This window comes from Pan troglodytes, chromosome X (genome assembly GCF_028858775.2).
Source record: "Pan troglodytes isolate AG18354 chromosome X, NHGRI_mPanTro3-v2.0_pri, whole genome shotgun sequence".
NCBI lineage: Eukaryota > Metazoa > Chordata > Mammalia > Primates > Hominidae > Pan > Pan troglodytes.
This window is the reverse complement of record NC_072421.2, coordinates 729,778-752,768: the sequence shown is the minus strand read 5'-3', so window position 1 is coordinate 752,768 and position 22,991 is coordinate 729,778. Positions and strand designations below refer to the sequence as shown.

General features: G+C 52.6%; 1 protein-coding gene across 16 annotated transcripts; it reads right to left on the bottom strand.

Annotated features, from left to right (window-relative positions):
- Positions 1-353: 353 nt before the first annotated feature.
- Positions 354-21,856, bottom strand: LOC104004678 (PI-PLC X domain-containing protein 1). Of its 16 annotated transcripts, none has more exons than XM_063804371.1 (10): positions 19,608-19,644; positions 18,653-18,800; positions 14,269-14,387; positions 13,975-14,111; positions 12,062-12,190; positions 11,133-11,288; positions 9,718-9,901; positions 4,249-4,544; positions 2,421-2,533; positions 354-577 (listed from the first exon to the last, which is right to left on the bottom strand). In XM_063804371.1, exons 1-8 carry the CDS (start codon positions 19,627-19,629, stop codon positions 4,306-4,308), a joined length of 1,134 nt encoding a protein of 377 aa, XP_063660441.1. In that variant the 5' UTR covers positions 19,630-19,644; the 3' UTR covers positions 354-577; positions 2,421-2,533; positions 4,249-4,305. The 16 variants fall into 16 exon arrangements, with proteins under 16 accessions (XP_063660441.1, XP_063660440.1, XP_063660434.1 ...); XM_063804370.1 differs by having other exon boundaries at positions 354-1,466; positions 2,421-2,527; XM_063804364.1 differs by having other exon boundaries at positions 354-1,466; positions 2,421-4,544.
- Between the last annotated feature and the right edge of the window lie 1,135 nt (positions 21,857-22,991).

Genomic DNA, 22,991 nt, shown 5'->3' with positions numbered 1-22,991 from the left:
GGGTTCACACCATTCTCCTGCCTCAGCCTCTCGAGTAGCTGGGACTACAGGCCCCCACCACCATGCCCGGCTAATTTTTTTATATTTTTAATATTTTTATATATTTATAATTTATATATTATTTTTGTATATTTAGTAATTTTTTGTATTTTCACCATGTCGGTCAGGCTGGTCTCGAACTCTTGACCTTGTGATCCGCCCACCTTGGCCTCCCAAAGTGCTGGGATTACAGGCGTGAGCCACCGCACCCGGCCTCCTGAATTAACATTTTCTAAAGATGCCTCCGGCGTGCTATCCTGAAAGCTGCCAGAGGTGTCTTGGCTGCATTGGTGGTAATAAAATTCATACTCATATTTGACTTTAATGATGTTCATTTATTTAAACGATCTGTATGAATTCGGTGATTTTGTGGATACGCTCCTGACAGACAAGGATTCACAGCCGACGGAAGTCAGGGAGGCTTCCTGCAAATTCTTCATCTCCGTGGGGCCTGCCCGAGCCCTGATCCTGCAGAGCTGTGGGGCTGAGGTAGCCGCCGGTTGTGGTCCAGCACTGCGTCTTTCTGGATGCGGGGCACCTTCATTTCACCGTAGCAACCGGGTACCAAAAGTAGAAGCGGATTTTTGGAAAATGAGTCATGAGGTCCCAAAAAGAACCTATTGCAACATGGACTCCATAACGTTCTTGAGGATCATCCTGAGAAACTGATGTCTCTCGTTAGACAAAGAAATGCACGATTTGCTTGGGAAAGGGGAGTAAAAATGGTGCTGGCATCCATTGGCTGGCTGGGAACTTGAACCAGCAGCTCCAACAAGCGACATGTAGAAAATCAGGTATACGCCGGGCGCGGTGGCTCACGCCTGTCATGCCAGCACTTCGGGAGGCCAAGGCGGGAGGATCACCTGAGGTCAGGAGATCGAGACCAGCCTGGCCAACATGGTGAAACCCCGTCTCTGCTAAAAACACAAAAATTATCCGGGTGTGGTGGCAGGCACCTGCAATCCCAGCTACTTGGGAGGCTGAGGCAGGAGAATTTGCTGGAACCCGGGAGGTGGAGGTTGCAGTGAGCCAGGATCACACCACTACACTCCAGCCTCGGCAACGAGAGCGAAACTTCGTCTCAAAACATAAATAAAAATACAAATACAAAATTAACCAGGCACGGTGGCACGCGCTTGTAATCTCAGCTCCTCGGGAGGCTGAGGCAGGAGAATCACTTGAACCCGGGAGGCAGAGGTTGCAGTGAGCTGAGATCGTGCCATCATTGCACTCCAGCCTGAACAACAAGAGGGAAAATCCATCTCAAAAAAAAAAAAAAAAAAAGTATTTGCAGGATCTGCGTCTGAAACTAGGACCGTTCACGCTTCAGAGGCAGAAAGAAACCTGTGCAGAAAACCTGTGTGCGAGTCTCCCACGCGGACTGGGGGCGCCTTCCGTGGGGTGGGGTCTCCCTTGTACCTGTAGGACTTTAATTCACAGAGGTGACCGGGACTAGCACAGAGAGACCACTGAAAGAAGAAATTACTCCTGACCCTTCCCGAGAGAAGAGGCTGCCACACCACGCCGGGCACAAGCGGATACCTGGGTTTGGCTCGGGAGGCAGGAATGAACGAGGGAATAGCCCAGGCCACAGCCTTCAAGGGGCTTCCGCAGAACGGGGCAGCAGGACTAGGGAACGGCTGAGGATTGACAACTTTTGAACACTTCAGCAGGACTCTGGGCTGGGGGGCTGGCTCTACAGGGCTGGGACCCAGCCAGGAATGATTTAGGGCCAGGGAAATACTGGCTTGAGGCCAGGTGGCCAGGTGCGGTGGCTCACGCCTGTGATCCCAGCACTTTGGGAGGCCAATGCGGATGGATCACCTGAGGTCGGGAGTTCAAGACCAGCCTGGGCAACATGGTGAAACCCCATCTCTGCTAAAAATACAAAAATCAGCCAGGCGTGGTGGCAGGCGCCTGTAATCCCAGCTACTCAGGAGGCTGAGGCACAAGAATTGCTTGAACCTGGGAGGCAGAGGTTGCAGTGAGCTGAGACTGCGCCACTGCACTCCAACCTGGGCGACAGAGCGAGACTCCATCTCAAACATAATACTCCTACTACTACTACTAAATAATTAGCTGGGCATGGTGGCGTACACCTATACTCCCAGTTACTTGGGAAGCTGAGGCGGGAGGATTGCTTCAGCCCAGGCGTTGAAGGTTACAGTGAGCTATGACTGTGCCCCTACTACACACCAGCCTGAGCAACAGAGCCAGACCCCATCTCTACCAAAAAAAACAATTAGCTGTGGGTGTGGTGGCTGACGCCTGAGGTCCTGGCTGTGGCAGAGGTTGAGGTGTGAGGATCAGTTGAGCCCAGGAGTTTGAGACCACCCTGGACAACATAGCCAGACCACGTCTCTACAAAAAAATAAAATTACCTGGGCATGGTGGTGCCTGCCTGTGATCCTGGCTACTCTGGAAGCTAAGGTGGGAGGATCACTGGAGCCCAGGAATTTGAGACCAGACTGTGCAACGTGGTGAAACCCTGAGTCTACCAAAAATACAAAAATTAGCCAGCAGTGGGGGTGCGTCCCTGGAGTCCCAGCTACACGGGAGGCTGAGCTGAGAGGATCGCTTGAGCCCAGGAGGTTGAGGCTGCAGCGAGCTATGACTGTACCACTGCCCTCCAGCCTGGGTGACAGAGTAAGACCCTGTCCCTAAACATAATTTAAAGAAATATCGGCGGCTGGGCACAGTGGCTTACGCCTGTCATCCCAGCACTTTGGGAGGTCGAGGCGGGCAGATCACCTGAGTTCGGAAGCTTGAGACCGGCCTGACCAACGCGGAGAAACCCCGTCTCTACTAAAAATACGAAATTAGCCGGGCGTGGTGGCACATGCCTGTCATCCCAGCTACTCGGGAGGCGGAGGCAGCAGAATTGCTTGAACCTGGGAGGCGGAGGTTGCGGTGAGCCGAGATCTCGCCATTGCACTCCAGCCTGGGCGACAGAGTGAGACTCCTTCTCAAAAAAAAGTATATATATACACATATATATACACATACACACACACGTATATATGTATACATGTGTGTATATACACGCATACATGCATACACACATACATGTATATACATGCATACACACATACATGTATACATACACGTATACAGGTATGTACACATATATACACACATATACACATGTATAAACACATATACATACATATATACACAGATATATACACATATATACACACACACATACACACAGACACATAAACACACACATATATATACACACATATATATCTATAGGCTTGGTGTGAGAACTAGCCGAGGGGTTGGCTGACAGGGGAGGCCGGTTCCTAAGTGGTCTGTCACTGTGTTTAGTAATTAGTGAGCTGTGGGAGGACAGTGTCTCCCTGGGTCTGTAAGGGCTCCAGACGCCACAGCAAGGAGAATACAGAAATAAGAAAACATATTATGGGCTGCCATGGTGGTTCTTGACTGTCATCCCAGCACTTTGGGGGGCTGAGGTGGGAGGATCACTTGAGGCCAGGAGTTCAAGACCAACCTGGCCAACATAGAGAGACCCCATCTTTTTTTTTTTTGAGATGGAGTCTCGCTCTGTCGCCCAGGCTGGAGTGCAGTGGCGCGATCTCAGCTCACTGCAACCTCCACCTCCCGGGTTCACGCCATTCTCCTGCCTCAGCCTCCTGAGTAGCTGGGACTACAGGTACCCATCACGCACCCAGCTAATTTTTGTGTTTTTAGTAGAGACGGGGTTTCACCATGTTGGTCAGGCTGGTCTCGAACTCCTGACCTCATGATCCACCCACCTTGGCCTCCCAAAGTGCTGGGATGACAGGCGTGAGTCACTGCGCACCTGGCTGTTTTTTTTTCTTTTGAGATGGAGTCTCGGTCTATCATTCAGACTGGAGTGCAGTGGCACGATGTCAGCTCAATGCAACCTCCACCTCCTGGCTTCAAGCAGTTCTCCTGCCTGAGCCTCCCGAGTAACTGGGACTACAGGCGCTGCCACACACCCAGCTAACTTTTGTATTTTTAGTAGAGACGGGGTTTCACCATGTTGGCCAGGCTGCTCTCAACCTCCTGACTTCATGATCCACCCACCTCGGCCTCCCAAAGTGCTGGGAAGACAGGCGAAGTCACCACGCCCAGCCACCCCATCTCTATTTTAAAGAAAAAGAAAACGTATTATCATCGGTCCTATGATCACCAATATTTGGCCCAAAGTCACAATACTTGGAAAGTCGGGGGTGAAACTGCAGCCGCCGCGCCCCGAACTTCAGAAGGGTCCCGTCAGCACCACAGCAGCTTCTGATTGAGCGCGATGACGTCACTGACGAAGCCGTCTGCGCCGATGAAGTCCCCCGCGATGATGTTGGTGCACCGTGAACCCGGCCCCGGGCACTGCTCTCGGACCCACGCGCTGAGCCGCGGAAGGTTGGGCAGCGTCATCTTCTCCAGGGACTCGGACGGGTGCGCCAGAACGTACTGCAGGTTCTCCGTGAGGTTGATGCCAGCCACGAACAACCCTCCTGCAGCGGTGAGGGTGGGGAGAGGTTACATGGTCACGGGCCTCACCTGCCTGTTTCTCCCTCCTAGTCACGTTATTAGAGGTTCACATCTCAGGAATCAAGACTTGAAAGCACCATGTCCAACCAGGAAATTAGGTGAACTTTGCTTATAAAGCGTGGTGGGCTGCAGACAACCCCAAAGATGCTCACGTCGTAACACCGTGTGGGAGACAGAATAATGGCCCCAAAGATGTCCACATCCTAATCCCCATGTGGGAGACAGAATAACAGCCCCAAAGATGTCCACGTCCTAATCCCCATGAGGTAGACAGAATAATGGCCCCAAAGATGTCCACGTCCTAATTCCATGTGGGAGACAGAATAATGGCCCCAAAGATGTCCACGTCCTAATTCCATGTGGGAGACAGAATAATGGCCCCAAAGATGTCCACGTCCTAATTCCATGTGGGAGACAGAATAATGGCCCCAAAGATGTCCATGTCCTAATCCCCATGTGGGAGACAGAATAATATGGCCCCAAAGATGTCCACGTCCTAATTCCATGTGGGAGACAGAATAATGGCCCCAAAGATGTCCACGTCCTAATTCCATGTGGGAGACAGAATAATGGCCCCAAAGATGTCCATGTCCTAATCCCCATGTGGGAGACAGAATAATATGGCCCCAAAGATGTCCACGTCCTAATCCCCACGTGGTACACGGAATAATGGCCCCAAAGATGTCCACATCCTAATTCCATGTGGGAGACAGAATAATGGCCCCAAAGATGTCCACGTCCTAATTCCATGTGGGAGACAGAATAACAGCCCCAAAGATGTCCACGTCCTAATCCCCACGTGGTACACGGAATAATGGCCCCAAAGATGTCCACATCCTAATTCCATGTGGGAGACAGAATAATGGCCCCAAAGATGTCCACGTCCTAATTCCATGTGGGAGACAGAATAATGGCCCCAAAGATGTCCATGTCCTAATCCCCATGTGGGAGACAGAATAATATGGCCCCAAAGATGTCCACATCCTAATCCCCACGTGGTACACGGAATAATGGCCCCAAAGATGTCCACATCCTAATCCCCATGTGGGAGACAGAATAATGGCCCCAAACATGTCCACATCCTAATCCCCATGTGGGAGACAGAATAATGGCCCCAAAGATGTCCATGTCCTAATCCCCATGTGGGAGACAGAATAATATGGCCCCAAAGATGTCCACATCCTAATCCCCACGTGGTACACGGAATAATGGCCCCAAAGATGTCCACATCCTAATCCCCATGTGGGAGACAGAATAATGGCCCCAAACATGTCCACATCCTAATCCCCATGTGGGAGACAGAATAATGGCCCCAAAGATGTCCACGTCCTAATCCCCATGTGGGAGACAGAATCATGGCCCCAAAGATGTCCACATCCTAATCCCCATGTGGGAGACAGAATAATGGCCCCAAAGATGTCCACGTCCTAATCCCCATGTGGGAGACAGAATAATATGGCCCCAAAGATGTCCACGTCCTAATCCCCATGTGGGAGACAGAATCATGGCCCCAAAGATGTCCACATCCTAATCCCCATGTGGGAGACAGAATAATGGCCCCAAAGATGTCCACGTCCTAATCCCCATGTGGGAGACAGAATAATATGGCCCCAAAGATGTCCACATCCTAATCCCCACGTGGTACACGGAATAATGGCCCCAAAGATGTCCACATCCTAATCCCCATGTGGGAGACAGAATAATGGCCCCAAACATGTCCACATCCTAATCCCCATGTGGGAGACAGAATAATGGCCCCAAAGATGTCCATGTCCTAATCCCCATGTGGGAGACAGAATAATATGGCCCCAAAGATGTCCATGTCCTAATCCCCATGTGGGAGACAGAATCATGGCCCCAAACATGTCCACATCCTAATCCCCATGTGGGAGACAGAATAATGGCCCCAAAGATGTCCACGTCCTAATCCCCATGTGGGAGACAGAATCATGGCCCCAAAGATGTCCACATCCTAATCCCCATGTGGGAGACAGAATAATGGCCCCAAAGATGTCCACGTCCTAATCCCCATGTGGGAGACAGAATAATATGGCCCCAAAGATGTCCACGTCCTAATCCCCATGTGGGAGACAGAATCATGGCCCCAAAGATGTCCACATCCTAATCCCCATGTGGGAGACAGAATAATGGCCCCAAAGATGTCCACGTCCTAATCCCCATGTGGGAGACAGAATAATATGGCCCCAAAGATGTCCACATCCTAATCCCCACGTGGTACACGGAATAATGGCCCCAAAGATGTCCACATCCTAATCCCCATGTGGGAGACAGAATAATGGCCCCAAACATGTCCACATCCTAATCCCCATGTGGGAGACAGAATAATGGCCCCAAAGATGTCCATGTCCTAATCCCCATGTGGGAGACAGAATAATATGGCCCCAAAGATGTCCATGTCCTAATCCCCATGTGGGAGACAGAATCATGGCCCCAAACATGTCCACATCCTAATCCCCATGTGGGAGACAGAATAATGGCCCCAAAGATGTCCATGTCCTAATCCCCATGTGGGAGACAGAATAATATGGCCCCAAAGATGTCCACGTCCTAATCCCCATGTGGGAGACAGAATCATGGCCCCAAAGATGTCCACATCCTAATCCCCATGTGGGAGACAGAATAATGGCCCCAAAGATGTCCACGTCCTAATCCCCATGTGGGAGACAGAATAATGGCCCCAAAGATGTCCACGTCCTAATCCCCATGTGGGAGACAGAATAATGGCCCCAAAGATGTCCACGTCCTAATCCCCATGTGGGAGACAGAATAATGGCCCCAAAGATGTCCACATCCTAATCCCCACGTGGTACAGGGAATAATGGCCCCAAAGATGTCCACATCCTAATCCTCATGTGGGAGACAGAATAATGGCCCCAAAGATGTCCACATCCTAATCCCCACGTGGTACAGGGAATAATGGCCCCAAAGATGTCCACGTCCTAATCCCCATGAGGTAGACAGGATAATGGCCCCAAAGATGTCCACGTCCTAATCCCATGTGGGAGACAGAATAATATGGCCCCAAACATGTCCACATTCTTATCCCCCATGTGATAGACAGGAAGAATGCTGTTGTCTTGGGCACTAAGTCTGTGCCATCTCTTGTGAGGCTTATAGAGAGGGTTGACGTTGACCAGTGATTCTCAAAGTGGGGTCCCTGCAATAGTTAGAAATGCAAATTTGGGGGCTCCACCTACATCTGCTGAGCCGGAATCTCCTGCAAGCCGTATTTGAAGAAGCTCCCCCAGAGGTAGGTTTCAGTGCCCCTGTGTTGACCAGCTGGACTGACTCCACGGCCAGAGACGGCAAAGTCAACAGACATTTATGGCCAAGTTCTCTCAGTGGTTTTTAACACGTATTTCTAGTCTGGGAGCGGTGGCTCATGCCTGTCATCCCAGCACGTTGAGAGGTTGAGGCCGGTGGATCATCTGAGGTCAGGAGTTCGAGACCAGCCTGACCAACATGGTGAAACCCTGTCTCTACTAAAAATACAAAAAAAATTAGCCGGGTGTGGTGGCGGGCGCCTGTAATCCCAGCTACTCAGGAGGCTGAGGCAGGAGAATGGCCTGCACCCGGGAGGCGGAGGTTGCAGTGAGCCGAGATCGCGCCATTGCACTGCAGCCTGAGCAACAAGAGTGAGACTCCGTCTCAAAAAAAAAAAAAAAAAAAGACATTTCTGAAGTCTCTAACCTCGTTCCTGTGTGAGGGCAAGAGACCAAGTTGAAAAAACCTGCTCCTTTGCCCGGCCCGTGACTGGGTTTCATGCTGGCCCCGTGGGAAGCAGCCCTCGCGGCCGTGAAGATCACCTTCAGAGAACCCAGCCCCAGGCTGCAGGACCGAGACGGCCCCACCTGCCACCGTCCCTGCGGGGAGGACCTTCCTCCCTCCCTCCCTCAGGCTCCTGCCTCCGGAGGACACGGGGCCGTGGCTGCCGACGCTGTCTGCACCTCACACCCCCTCGGTGGCTTTTTTACAAAAATTGTGGTGAAATTCACATACAAAAAAGTTACCTTTTTTTTTTTTCCAAGATGGAGTCTCTCTCTGTTGCCCAGGCTGGAGTGCAGTGGCGCGATCTCGGCTCACGGCAGCCTCCGCCCCCGGGTTCAAGCAATTCTCCTGCCTCAGCCTCCCGAGGAGCTGGGATTACAGGTGCACACAACCACGCCCAGCTAAATCTTTTTGTATTTTTACTAGAGATGGGGTTTCACCAGACTGGTCGCAAACTCCTGATCTCAATTAATCCACCTGCCTCGGCCTCCCAAAGTGGTGGGATTACAGGCGTCAGCCACTGCACCGAAATTCACGATTTTAAATTGCACAACTCGGCTGGGAATGGTGGTTCAAGCAGATCGCTTGACCCCAGAAGTTTGATTTTGTCTTGTTTTGTTTTGAGACAGAGTCTCGCTCTGTTGCCCAGGCTGGAGTACACTGGCTCAATCTCGGCCCACTGCAACCTCCGCCTTCCTGGTTGAAGTGATTCCCCTGCCTCAGCCTCCTGAGTAGCTGGGATTACAGGCACGCATCACCATGCCTGGCTAATTTTTCTCTTTTTTGTTTTGTTTTGAGATGGAGTCTTGCTCCTGTCACCCAGGCTGGAGTGCAGTGGTGCGATCATGGATCACAGCAACCTCCGCCTCCTAGATTCAAGCATTTCTCCTGCCTCAGCCTCCCAAGTAGATGGGATTACAGGTGCCTATTTTTTTTTTTTTTTGAGACAGAGTTCCGCTCTGTCGCCCAGGCTGGAGTTCAGTGGCGTGATCTCGGCTCACTGCAAGCTCCGCCTCCCGAGTTCACACCATTCTCCTACCTCAACCTCCCGAGTAGCTGGGATTACAGGCACCTGCCACCACGCCCGGCTAATGTTTTGTATTTTTAGTAGAGACGGGGTTTCTCCATGTTAGCCAGGATGGTCTCGGTCTCCTGACCTCGTGATCCACCCGCCTCGGCCTCCCGAAGTGCTGGGATTACAGGTACAGGGATTACCACGCCCGGCTCATGGATTCCTTTTAAATTGTTTTCACGTAAAAGTGAAGGCAAGTCCATGTGGACCCGGCCTGCCGCAGGGCGTCACGGGAGGCTGTGTGGAATCTACCCCCACGAGGGGCGACCTGGTACCTGGGCGGCCGCAGCTCTTCATGGTCTCCAGGTATCGGATGAGGGCCTCGGTCTTCACCCTGTTTCCCCACCAGTAGGGGACTCCTGGCCACAACTCGTGGTGCCGGCGCAAGGAGCTCTCGTCTTCATAGGAGACAATGACCTGCTGGCCCCGGGACCACAGCTGCCGCAGTGTCGGCACCTCCTGCAAAGGACCAGAGTTAAGGGGTGCAGGGGAGAGAGGAGAGCCGGGGACACGGCGGGCACCTGGGAGAGAGGAGGGCCGGGAAGTCAGGACACCGGCCCAACACGAGTATAAACCAAAAATGAAATTCTGGCCGGGCGCGGTGGCTGACGCCTGTAATCCCAGCACTTTGGGAGGCCGAGGTGAGTGGATCACCTGAGGTCAGGAGTTTGAGACCAGCCCGGGCAACGTGGTGAAACCCCATCTCTACTAAAAATACAAAAATTGGCCGGGTGCGGTGGTGCACACCTGTCATCCTGGCTAGTCAGAATGCTGAGGTAGGAGAATCGTTTGAACCTGGGAGGCAGAGGTTGCGGTGAGCCGAGGTTTCCCTATTGCACTCCAGCCTGGGAGACAGAGCGAGACTCCCTCTCAAATAAATAAATAAATTAAGTATGGCCAGGTGCAGGGGCTCATGCCTGTAATCCCAGCACTTTGGGAGGACACGGTGGGAGGATCACTTGAGGCCAGGAATTCGAGCCTGGGCTGCACAGGGTGACCCTGTCTCTATTTTTATATATTTATTTATTTTTATTTTTTATTTTTTGAGACGGATCTCGCTCTGTCTCCCAGGCTGGAGTGCAGTGGCGCGATCTCGGATCACTGCAACCTCCACCCCCCGGGTTCACACCATTCTCCTGCCTCAGCCTCCCGAGTAGCTGGGACTACAGGCGCCCGCCACCACGCCCGGCTAATTGTTCGTATTTTGTTTTAGTAGAGACGGGGTTTCACCATGTTGGCCAGCATGGTCTGGATCTCCTGACCTCGTGATCCGCCCGTCTCGGCCTCCCAAAATGCTGGGATTACAAGCGTGAACCACGACACCCAGCCTAATTGTTGTATTTTTAGTAGAGACGGGTTTCACCATGTTGGCCAGGTTGGTCTCGATCTCTTGACCTCGTGATCCGCCCACCTCGACCTCCCAAAGTGCTGGGATGACACGCGTGAGCCACCGCGCCCGGCTGACGCTGCACACATTTCTAAACCCGTCACGGGAAGATCTCACCAGAAGCCACCCCACCGGGTCAGCCAGGGCCCCCCACACTGCGGGAGAGCAGGCAGCCCCCGTTCGACGGCTTCACCTGCTACAGGAATCATGGCAGCACCCACATCCAGGGCACAGCAAAAGGAGTCTGAGGCTGACGATGCCCCTGCCCCGGGAGAGACGTGGGGATATCCTTCCCCTCCTCACCCCACGAGGACACAGCATGTCCCCGAAGATGTTCTTGATACAGGCGACCAGGTACTCGTGCAGGTCCTCGCTCAGCCCCTCGAAGTTTCTGCAGGCCAGGATGACCACCTCGCGCGGGTGCCGCTCCAGCCACTCCGAGATTTCCGTGAGCGTGTCCTGGGGAGGGGGGTGCGGGGCTGAGTCCTGCACGACTCCAACACCACAGGGAAGGCCGGGTGCGGCGGCTCACGCCTGTCATCCCAGCAATTTGGGAGGCCGAGGCGGGCGGATCACCTGAGGTTAGGAGTTTGAGACCAGCCTGGCCAACATGGTGAAACCCCGTCTCTACTAAAAATACAAAAATTAGCTGGGCGTGGTGTCGGGCGTCTGTAATCCCAGCTACTTGGAAGGCTGAGGCAGGAGAATTGCCCGAACCCGGGAGGCAGAGGTTGCAGTGAGCTGAGATTGCACCACTGCACTCCAGCCTGGGCGACAGAGCAAGACTCCATCTCCAAAAAAAAAAAAGAAATCTCCGTAACGGATTGCCGGGGTCAGTGTCTCCTGTCTGGTGTATAGGTGACATCACCCTTCCATTAAAGACCGGGCGTTTCCTGTCCAGATCTGCATGTGGCTGTTTCATCCCCACGGGAGCTTGGCCACCTCCCACTCTCTCCCTTGCATCCCACCTCAGCCCGGCCCCACCTGCACCAGCGCCCGGCCGCCTCCCGCTGTCCCCCTTGCTTCCCACCTCAGCCCAGCTGCACCTGCACCAGCGCCCGGCCGCCTCCCGCTGTCCCCCTTGCTTCCCACCTCAGCCCGGCCGCACCTGCACCAGCGCCCGGCCGCCTCCCGCTGTCCCCCTTGCTTCCCACCTCAGCCCGGCCGCACCTGCACCAGCGCCTGGCCGCCTCCCACTCTCCCCCTCGCATCCCACCTCAGCCTAGCCGCACCTCCACCAGCGCTGTTGTGTACACCATATGGACAAAGTGCAGGTTCTTCTCCGAGCCCTCCAGCATGTGGGCGATCCGCAGGTCCAGGTACCGCACCCCGGCGTCCAGCTGCTCCGTGACGTCCAGCGCCTGTGGGCAGAGGCTGCTGTCATGTCTGCCTGGCTGAGCGCCGCGTCTGAGGGGTTCAGGAATGGGCTGCGGGGTTGGCCCACCCGCATGTCCTGCTGTCCACTGGGATGTGGATGCTGTAACAACAGCTGTTTGTACGCGCTGGGAGCGCTGCAGCCATGGGCACCTGCATTTGGAAAACCTCATCTCCGGGGACCTGGCCTTTTTTTTTTTTTTTTTTTTGAGACGGAGTCTCGCTGTGTCGCCCAGGCTGGAGTACAGTGGTGCAATCTGGGCTCACTGCAAGCTCCGCCTCCCGGGTTCACGCCATTCTCCTGCCTCAGCCTCCCGAGTAGCTGGGACTGCAGGCACCCACCACCGCGCCCAGCTAATTTTGTTTTGTATTTTTAGTAGAGATGGGGTTTCACCATGTTGGCCAGGACGGTCTCGATCTCCTGACCTTGTGATCCACCCACCTTGCCCTCCCAAAGTGCTGGGATTACAGGTGTGAGCCACCGCACCCGGCCTCTACTAAAAATTTTAAAAATCAGCCTGGTGTGGTGGTGTACACCTGTAGTCCCAGCTGCCCGGGAGGCTGAGGAAGGAGGATCCTTTGATCCTGGGAGGCCCAGGCTGCAGGAAGCTGAGATCGCACCACCGCACTCCAGCCTGGGTGAGAGAGCGAGACTCCATCTCTAAAGGAATGAATGAATGTGATTATTAGGGAGAAAGGGGCCTGTCTCCCTGTTTCCCAGGGACTAGCAGGTGCCTGACTGCAAACTGCAGACCCACCTCAGGTCGTAAAGACACAAGAAATGAGTCCTTGTCTGTCTTGAGTGCAGGCATGAAAGGGGTTGTCTCGGCCAGGTGTGGTGGCTCACGCCTGTAATCCCAGCACTTTGGGAGGCCGAGGCGGGTGGATCATGAGGTCAGGAGTTCGAGACCATCCTGGCTAACACAGTGAAACCCTGACTCTACTCAAAATACCAAAAATTAGCCGGGCGTGGTGGCGGGAGCCTGTAGTCCCAGCTACTCAGGAGGCTGAGGCAGGAGAATGGAGTGAACCCGGGAGGCGGAGCTTGCAGTGAGCCGAGATGGCACCAACTGCACTCCAGCCTGGGCGGCAGAGCAAGACTCCGTCTCAAAAAAAAAAATAAGAAGAAAGAAAGAAAAAGAAAGGTGTTGTCTCTGCTGGGATGCAACAGGGCGAGACCCTCTCCCTCTGCAGCTCTCAGTGGCGGCCTGCCACGCTCACGGCATTAGCTTTATGCCATTTAATAAAATGCTGGGCCGGGCGCGGTGGCTCACGCCTGTAATCCCAGCACTTTCAGAGGCTGGGTCGGGCAGATCATGAGGTCAGGAGATCAAGACCATCCTGACTAACACGGTAAAACCCCATCTCTACTAAAAATACAAAAAATTAGCCAGGTGTGGTGACAGGTGCCTGTAGACCCAGGTACTTAGGAGGATGAGGCAGGAGAATCGCTTGAACCCAGGCAGCGGAGGTTGCAGTGAGCCGAGATCACGCCACTGCACTCCACCCTGGGCAAGAAGAGTGAGACCCTGTCTCAAAAAATAAATAAATAAAAACACTGTTCCCCTCTCTTCCACCTCTGGGGAGGGGTTCTGGGTGGGCAGTAGGTTTTGTTTTAATCCTGTCTCCGCAGCTGGGATAGGAACCTGCCTCCTGAGCCCACAGGGCACCACTCAAACCCTACCTGGGTGACGGGCCATTTCAGCACCACGGGGCCGTGGGCCCCACCCGGCTGACAGGCCAGGTCAGCAGCACGGGGCACAGACCGTACCTGGGTGACGGACCACTTCAGCACGACAGGGCGCGTGATGCAGGGCAAGGCCTTGTTCAGCAGCTGCAGCAGCCGGGACTCCTCGTGCGAAATGGGGGACTTCTTGTTCAGGCAGTACGTCATCGTGTCGTGGCTCCCTGAGAGCAAAGCACACACGCGGACATGTCACCACGAGTCCGTCCCCGCCACCTGCTGTGAGTCGCTCCATAGCCTGCGTACAGCACAGGCTGCCGCCCGCCTACAACACTGGCACAGGTATGGTGGGAGGGGTGCACGCTGACCCCCAAAACTCACGTCCACTGGAACCTGGGAACACGACCCGTGTTGAAACAGGGTCTCTGCAGATATCGTTAGGTTGAAATGAGATCATCCTGGAGTAGGGCGGGCCCCCAAATCCAGTGACAGGTGTCCATCTAAGACACAAGAGGAGGAGACAGACACAGAGGAGGAGGCCTCGTGGAGACGGAGGCAGAGACTGGAGTGATGCGGCCACAAGCCCAGGGATGCCTGGAGCCCCCAGGAGCTGGGAGAGGCAGGAAGGATCCCCCACTCTAGAGCCTCTAGAAGGAACTGAACACAGTTTCAATGACTTGAGTGGTGATCCCCAAAAGAGCTGTTCAAGTCCTAACCCCCCGCCCAGAACCTGTGAATGGGATCCTGTTTGGAAATAGAGTCTTTACACATGCTCTCAAAATGCTCAAGATGAAATCATCTTGGCTTTGTGCTGGGTCCTAAATGCAATGACAGGTGTCCTTAGAAGACACAGACCCAGAGGAGGAGGCCACGTGGAGATGGAGGCAGAGACTGGAGTGATGCGGCCACAAGCCCAGGGATGCCTGGAGCCCCCAGGAGCTGGGAGAGGCAGGAGGGATCCTCCCCTAGAGCCTCAGGAGGACGTGTGGTCCTGCCCATATCTTGACTTCAGATTTCTGTATCTAGAACTGGGAGAGAGTAAATTTCTGTTCTTTGCCGCCTCCTGACGTGTGCTCACTTGTTATGGTAACCGCAAGAAACACAGACCTTTGTAGAGTTTGACTGATGGCTGACGTTTGCATTTCCTGCCTATGACACGTAGTTGTTATTTCTTAAATATAGATATAAATATATCTATATTTAAGATATATATATAAGATATATATGACATATATCTCTATATAAACATATAGTATCTATATCTCTATATAAACATACATAGTATCTATATCTCTATATAAACATACATAGTATCTATATCTCTATATAAACATACATAGTATCTATATCTCTATATAAACATACATAGTATCTATATCTCTATATAAACATATATAGTATCTATATCTCTATATAAACATATATAGTATCTATATATAAACATATATAGTATCTATATCTATATATAAACATATAGTATCTATATCTATATATAAACATATATAGTATCTATATCTATAAACATATATAGTATCTATATCTATATATAAACATATATAGTATCTATATCTATATGTAAACATATATAGTATCTATATCTATATGTAAACATATATAGTATCTATATCTATATGTAAACATATATAGTATCTATATCTATATGTAAACATATATAGTATCTATATCTATATATAAACATATATAGTATATATTCTATATATAAACATATATAGTATATATTCTATATATAAACATATATAGTATATATTCTATATATAAACATATATAGTATATATACATATATAGTATATATATCTATAAACATATATAGATATATTTACATAAATACATATTTTTTGCATAAATATGTATTTATATAAATATATAAAATATATATTCACATATGTGTTTATAAATATAATATATAAACATACTTATGTATCATATATTTATATAAATATATGATATATATTTTATATTATACATTTACTTATTTATATATTTTATATATAAATATAAATATGTATGTTTATATATAAATATGTACACTTACATATAAATGTGTGTGTGTATATATATATTTGCAGAGATGGGGCCTCACTATGTTGCCCAGGCTGCTCTCAAACTCCTAAACTCAAGTGATCCTCCTGCCTTGGCTTTACAGGCGTGAGCCACCACGCCCGGCCTTCCCCCTTTAAATCCCCTGAGGAACGTGAAGCCCCTTTACATCCTCTGAGGAACGTGGACCCCCTTTAAATCCCCAGACCGCGAGAGGCATTGGAATGAAGCCACAGTCACCTGCTCCCCCGATCTTGAGCTAAGGTATTAAGGAAGGAGACCAGTACTTCTCCTGCTGCCCCCTATCCCCACCTTGCCTAGTTTATAAGACAGGAGAAAGCAAAAGTTTGGAAAGAAACAGAAGTAAGATAAATAGCCAGACAACCTTGGCACCACCACCCGGCCCTGGGAGTTAACATAATATCAATCCATAACCTAAACCACTTCTGTTATCTGTAAATGCCAGACGTTGTATGAAAAAGCGTTACAAAACTTTCTGTTCTGTTAGCTGATACATGTAGCCCCCAGTCACGTTCCCCACACTTGCTTGATTTTTCACAACCCTTTCACGTGGACCCCTTAGAGTTGTAAGCCTTTAAAAAGGCCAAGAATTTCTTTTTTAGGGAGCTCGGCTCTTAAGATGTGAGTCTGCCGAAGCTCCCGGCCAAAGAAACCTCTTCTTTCTTTAATCCGGTGTCTGAGTTTTGTCTGCGGCTGGTCCTGCTACAGTATCACCCCTGGAAGCTACTTACTAGGTCAGCTGTAGACTGACGGATGCCCTGCATCTCTACAAATTAACCTAAGACGTCGGGTGCAGTAGCTCATGTCTGCAATGCCAGCACTTTGGGAGGCCGAGGCGGGTGGATTGCCTGAGGTCGGGAGTTCGAGACCAGCTTGACCAACATGGTGAAACCCCATCTCTGCTAAAAATACAAAAATCAGCCAGGCATAGTGGAGCGTGCCTGTAATCCCAGCTACTCGGCAGGCTGAGGCAGGAGAATCGCTTGAACCCAGGAGGCAGAGGTTGCGATGAGCTGAGATGGAGCCACTGCACTCCAGCCTGGGCGACAAGAGCAAAACTCCATCTCAAAAAAAAAAAAAGTAACCTCAGGGTGTCACACTGGGGCACCATAACTTATTCCCTACATTGCAAGGAAGAACGCGATCAGTGCTCGATGCCACTTCAGTAACCCACATGAATTCCTGAAAAACAGCTTTCATCATCACCCCCTCTCCTGATGTGCACTTTCTTTAGAAGCTCCTGTCTCAACGCTGTTCTCCATAGCCACTTCCTAAGGCGAGTTGGAGGGTTTCCTGGGCTGCAGTCCTCAAATGTGGCTCAAGGAAACCCCCTACTTATATTAATTTTGTCTAAGTTTCTTTCCTTAGGTTGACAATACTTATCTGTGTGCATGTGTGTGTGTCCGTATGCCTATATGTGAGCGTGCATGTGTGTGCCTGTGTTTAAACGTGTGTGTACCTGTGTTCCTGTGTGCATGGACGTGTCTACGTGTGTGCATGTATGTACACATGTGTGCATGTGCATGTGTGCCTGTGTACACGTGTGCATATGTGCATTCATGTATGTCTATGTGAATATATACACATGTGAATATATATGTCTATGTGAATATATATACATGTGTATGTGTGTACATGTGTACACGTGTGCATGTGCATATGTGTACACACCCGCACATGTGCATGCATGTGCATGTGCATCCATGTGTGTATGAGCCTATGTGCATGTATACATGTGTGCATTAGTATGTATGTGCCTACATCCATGCATACATGTGCCTGCATGTGTGTACACCTGTGTGTGTGCATGTATATGCATCCATGTGCATATGTGTGGGGATGTGCATGTGTGCATGCATGTGTGTGTGTGCGCGTGCGTGTGTGTGTATGTATGTGACTGTGTGTGCCTGCATGTGTGCCTATGTGCACCTATGTATGTGATATGGCTTGGCTGTGTCCCCACTCAAATCTCATCTTGAATTGTAGCTCCCATAATTCCCATCTGTCATGGGAGGCACCTGGCGGGAGGTCACCGAATCATGGGGCGGGTCTGTCCCATGCTGTTCTCGTGATCGTGAATAAGTCTCACGAGATCTGATGGTTGTACAAAGGGCAGTTCTCCAGCACACGCTGTTGGCTGCCACCATGTAACATGTGACTTTGCTCCGCATTCACCTTCTGGCGTGATTGTGAGGCCTCCCCAGCCAGGTGGAATTGTGAGTCCATTAAACCTCTTTTATAAATTACCCAGTCTCAGGTATGTCTTTGTTAGCAGCGTGAGAACAGACCAACACAGTATGCACGTGCATATGTGTGCAGATGTGCATGTGTGTGTGCATATGTGCATGTGTGTACATGTGCGTGTGTGTGCATATGTGCATGTGTGCATATGTGCATGTGTGTACATGTGCATGTGTGCATATGCCTGTGTATGTGTGCACATGTGTGCATGCCTGTGTGTATGCATGTCTGTGCATGTCCATGACTATGTACATATGTGTATGCACACACGTGTGCACTGTGTGTATGTGTGTGTCCACATCAGTGTCCTTTCTAGGATTTCCCTACACCCAGGATTGCTCCTACAGCCAGCGTCCCCGCTGGGGAATGCAGACGCGACAGCTCCCGCCCCACCCCGCCCTCACCTGGGATAGAGGCAACGGCCCCCGCCCCACCCCACCCTCACCTGGGATGGAGAGGTGGTGGAGGGGCACATCCCAGAGCCGGGGACACAGTGCTGACATCCAGTCCTCGTTGGCATTTCTGCAGTGCAGCCTGGAGAAGCTGTTGGAAGCACTCACCTGCCCGCCCATCAGAGGTGAGCCCTGGGCAACCTGAGGAAGGAGAAGAGGAAAAGAGGTTTTTTACGGTGACTTCAGGTCAGGAGTTCGAGACCAGCCTGGCCAACTCGGCAAAACCCCATCTCTACTAAAAATACAAAAATTAGCTGGGCGTGGTGATGGGCACCTGTAATCCCAGCTACTCGGGAGGCTGAGGCAGGAGAATCGCTTGAACCCGGGAGGTGGAGGTTGCAGTGAGCCGAGATCGCACCACTGCACTCCAGCCTGGGCAACAAGAGTGAAACTCCATATCAAAAAAAAAAAAAAAAAAAAGAGAGAGAGAGAGAGAGGAAAAGGGGTCCTTGGAAGCATTTTTTGCAGCTCCAAAAAATGTTTCTTGTCTAGCGTGAAAGCCCTGGCTCTTAGACCCGGCTTGGCAACCTTTAATATGCAAATGCGAGCCCTTAGCTGGTCCAGCCCACATGGCGATTCCCACCGTTGCCCTCTTGCCCTCGCCCCCACCCGTGCCTGGCACCAAGGCCGCCCCCACCCGTGCCTGGCACCACGGCCGCCCCCACCCGGGCCTGGCAACACGGCCGCCCCCACCCGGGCCTGGCAACACGGCCGCCCCCACCCGTGCCTGACACCACGGCCGCCCCCACCCGGGCCTGACACCACGGCCGCCCCCACCCGGGCCTGGCACCACGGCCGCCCCCACCCGGGCCTGACACCACGGCCGCCCCCACCCGGGCCTGACACCACGGCCGCCCCCACCCGGGCCTGACACCACGGCCGCCCCCACCCGGGCCTGACACCACGGCCGCCCCCACCCGGGCCTGGCAACACGGCCGCCCCCACTACCCCCAGGCGTGTGGAACATCATGGCGCCCTACATTTGCATATTACGGAACTGGGGTGGGCGGGCCAGGTTTTTCGCGGGCTACGTGAATGACAGGCCTGGTCAGACCAATCCCCTCAGCGCTATGCAAATGAGTCACGCCTCCTCCAGGCACCGCATAAGACGGGCTGGTCTCCTACCTGGGGTTTGGAGCCCCCGTCCCTCTGTCTCAGTCCTGGGGAGCCACTTCTTTCTGCCTTCTCGCCTTGTTTTTTTTTGTTTTTTTGTTTTTTTTGAGACGTAGTTTCGCTCTTGTCGCCCAGGCTGCAGTGAAATGGCGCGATCTCGGCTCACCGCAACCTCCGCGGTGCTGGGATTACAGGCGTGAGCCACTGCCCGGACCTCCCTTCTTTCCTATTAAACTCTCCGCTCCTTAAAACCACTCCACGTGTGTCCGTGTCGCCTTATTTAATTCGACTCCAGAGGAAGAACCTGGTGTTCCTGCACTCATCAGAGCCATATCACCACTGCACTACAGCCTGGGCGACAGAGCAAGACTCTGCCTCAAAAAAAAAAATATATATATATATATATATACACACACACACATACACACATAACAGAATATATACATATATACATATTATATACATAACATATATACATATATAACATAATATATACATATAATATATATTATACATATATACATATATACATCTATAACATACATGTATAACATATACACATATATAATATAGACATATAACATACACATAACATATACATATATACATAACTATATATACATATATAAGTATATATATATAATATACTGTTGAAAATAAGGGAAGTGACCCTTTCCATAAGGACATTTTAGACAACTTGTAAATTCTTTCTCTGCCTCTGAAGCATATATAACTTTTTTGGTTGGTCTTTTTTTTTTTTTTTTTTGACACAGTTTCGCTCTCGTTGCCCAGGCTGGACTGCAATGGCGCGATCTCGGCTCACTGCAACCTCCGCCTCCCAGGTTCAAGCAATTCTCCTGCCTCAGCCTCCAGAGTAGCTGGGATTACAGGCGCCCGCCACCACACCTGCTTAATTTTTGTATTTTTGGTAGACATGGGGTTTCACTATGTTGGTCAGGCTAGTCTTGAACTCCTGACCTCAGGTGATCTGCCCGCCTTGGCCTCCCAAAGTGCTGGGATTACTGGCGTGAGCCACGGTGCCCAGCTGTATGTACGATTTTTTTTTTTTTTTTTTTTTAAAGACAGGGTTTCACTCTTGTTACCCAGGCTGGAGTGCAATGATGCAATCTCGGCTCACTGCAACCTCCGCCTCCCAGGTTCAAGCAATTCTCCTGCCTCAACCTCCAGAGTAGCTGGGATTACAGGCGTCCGCCACCACGCCCGGTAATGTATGTAATATTTTTAATCATTTAGATTAAAGCTGATTAGATTAAAATCATTAGATCTAATTGATTTAATCAAATCAATTAGAATTGTTGATCTTGAGCCCAGAAATCAGCCTGTTGACATCTGAGGAATGTTTCCTGGTGGACCTGGGGCCTCCTCTTAGAAATGAGACCTGGAGGGGCCGGGCACGGTGGCTCACGTCTGTAATCCCATCACTTTGGGAGGCCGAGGCGGGTGGATCACCTGAGGTCAGGGGTTCGAGACCAGCCTGGCCAACATGGTGAAACCCCATTTCTACTAAAAGTACAAAAAGTAGCCGGCCGTGGTGGCGCACGCCTGTAATCCCAGCTACTCAGGAGGCTGAGGCACGAGAATCGTTTGAACCCGGGAGGCGGGGGCTGTAGTGAGCCACGATCACACCATTGCACTCCAGCCTGGGTGACAAAGTGAGACTCCGTCTCAAGAAAAAAGAAATGGGACAGAGAGGAAGGGCAGAAGCCCCGGCCTCCTGCAGAAGAGACAAACTTCAGCTGACTGCAAACTGCAAACCCACCTTGAGTCCCACACGCAGGGGGAGTTCGGAATTCGAATTGTTGGTCTCGAGCCCAGAATGAAACGGCTGGTCTCCCTGGGCCGCAAGAAAGGACGAGATTGTCTCGGTCTGCAGCTCCTGCCGGCTGCCCGCGTTGGCTTCACAAGGTTCTGCAATAATCCTGCTGCCTTCTCTTCCACACTGAGGCCAGGCTTCCCAGGTGGCTGCAGATTCTCTTCTTATTTACATCTTCCCAAAAGCCCCTCCTCCCAGACCCTAAGCCAACACCAGCTACATGAACTCAGATCTTCCCCGCTGCCCCGACTGGGAAGCAGGGAGGGAGGGTCCCGGGAGCCCGCTGGGCCCAGGAGGAGGAGCCCATTCTTTATCAGCCCGGGGGATGTCAGCTCAGCCTCTTTCTCCAAGAGAAGCAACCACACCTGTACCGCGGCTCCGGGTCCCCAGGAGGGAGCTGGCCCCTTCTCTGCAGCCAGCTGGAAAAGGCCCAGGACGGCTTCCCCTCCCCCTGCACGGCCTCCCCTCCCCTTGCACGGCCCCCCTTCCCCCTGCACGGCCCCCCTCCGCCTGCACGGACCCTCCTCCCCCTGCACAGACCCCCCTCCCCCTGCACGGCCCCCCTCCACCTGCACGGCCCCCCCTCCACCTGCACGGCCCCCCCTCCGCCTGCACGGCCCCCCTCCGCCTGCACGGCCCCCCTCCACCTGCACGGCCCCCCCTCCCCCTGCACGGCCCCCCCTCCGCCTGCACGGACCCTCCTCCCCCTGCACGGACCCCACTCCGCCTGCACGGCCCCCCCTCCCCCTGCACGGACCCCCCTCCCCCTGCACGGCCCCCCTCCCCCTGCACGGCCCCCCCTCCCCCTGCACGGCCCCCCCTCCCCCTGCACGGCCCCCCCTCCCCCTGCACGGACCCCCCTCCCCCTGCACGGACCCCCCTCCCCCTGCACGGACCCCCCTCCGCCTGCACGGCCTCCCCTCCCCCTGCACGGCCCCCCCTCCGCCTGCACGGCCTCCCCTCCCCCTGCACGGGCTCCCCTCCTCCTGCACGGCCTCCCCTCCCCCTGCACGGCCCCCCCTTTCCCCTGCAAGGCCCCCCTCCGCCTTCACGGCCCCCACTCCCCCTGCACGGCCCCCCTCCCCCTGCACGGCCCCCCTCCCCCTGCACGGCCCCCCGTCCGCCTGCACGGCCCCCCCTCCGCCTGCACGGCCCCCCTCCGCCTGCACGGCCCCCCTTACCCCTGCACGGCCTCCCTTACCCCTGCACGGCCCCCCTTCCCCCTGCACGTACCCCCCTCCGCCTGCACCTACCCCCCTCCGCCTGCACGGCCCCCCCTCCCCCTGCACGGCTTCCCCTCTGCCTGCATGGCTGTGCAGTGATCCGCCTGGAGCATCCCAGCAGGGCCGCTGTGAGCCTCCGGATGCCCTGGGTCCCGGGGCCGC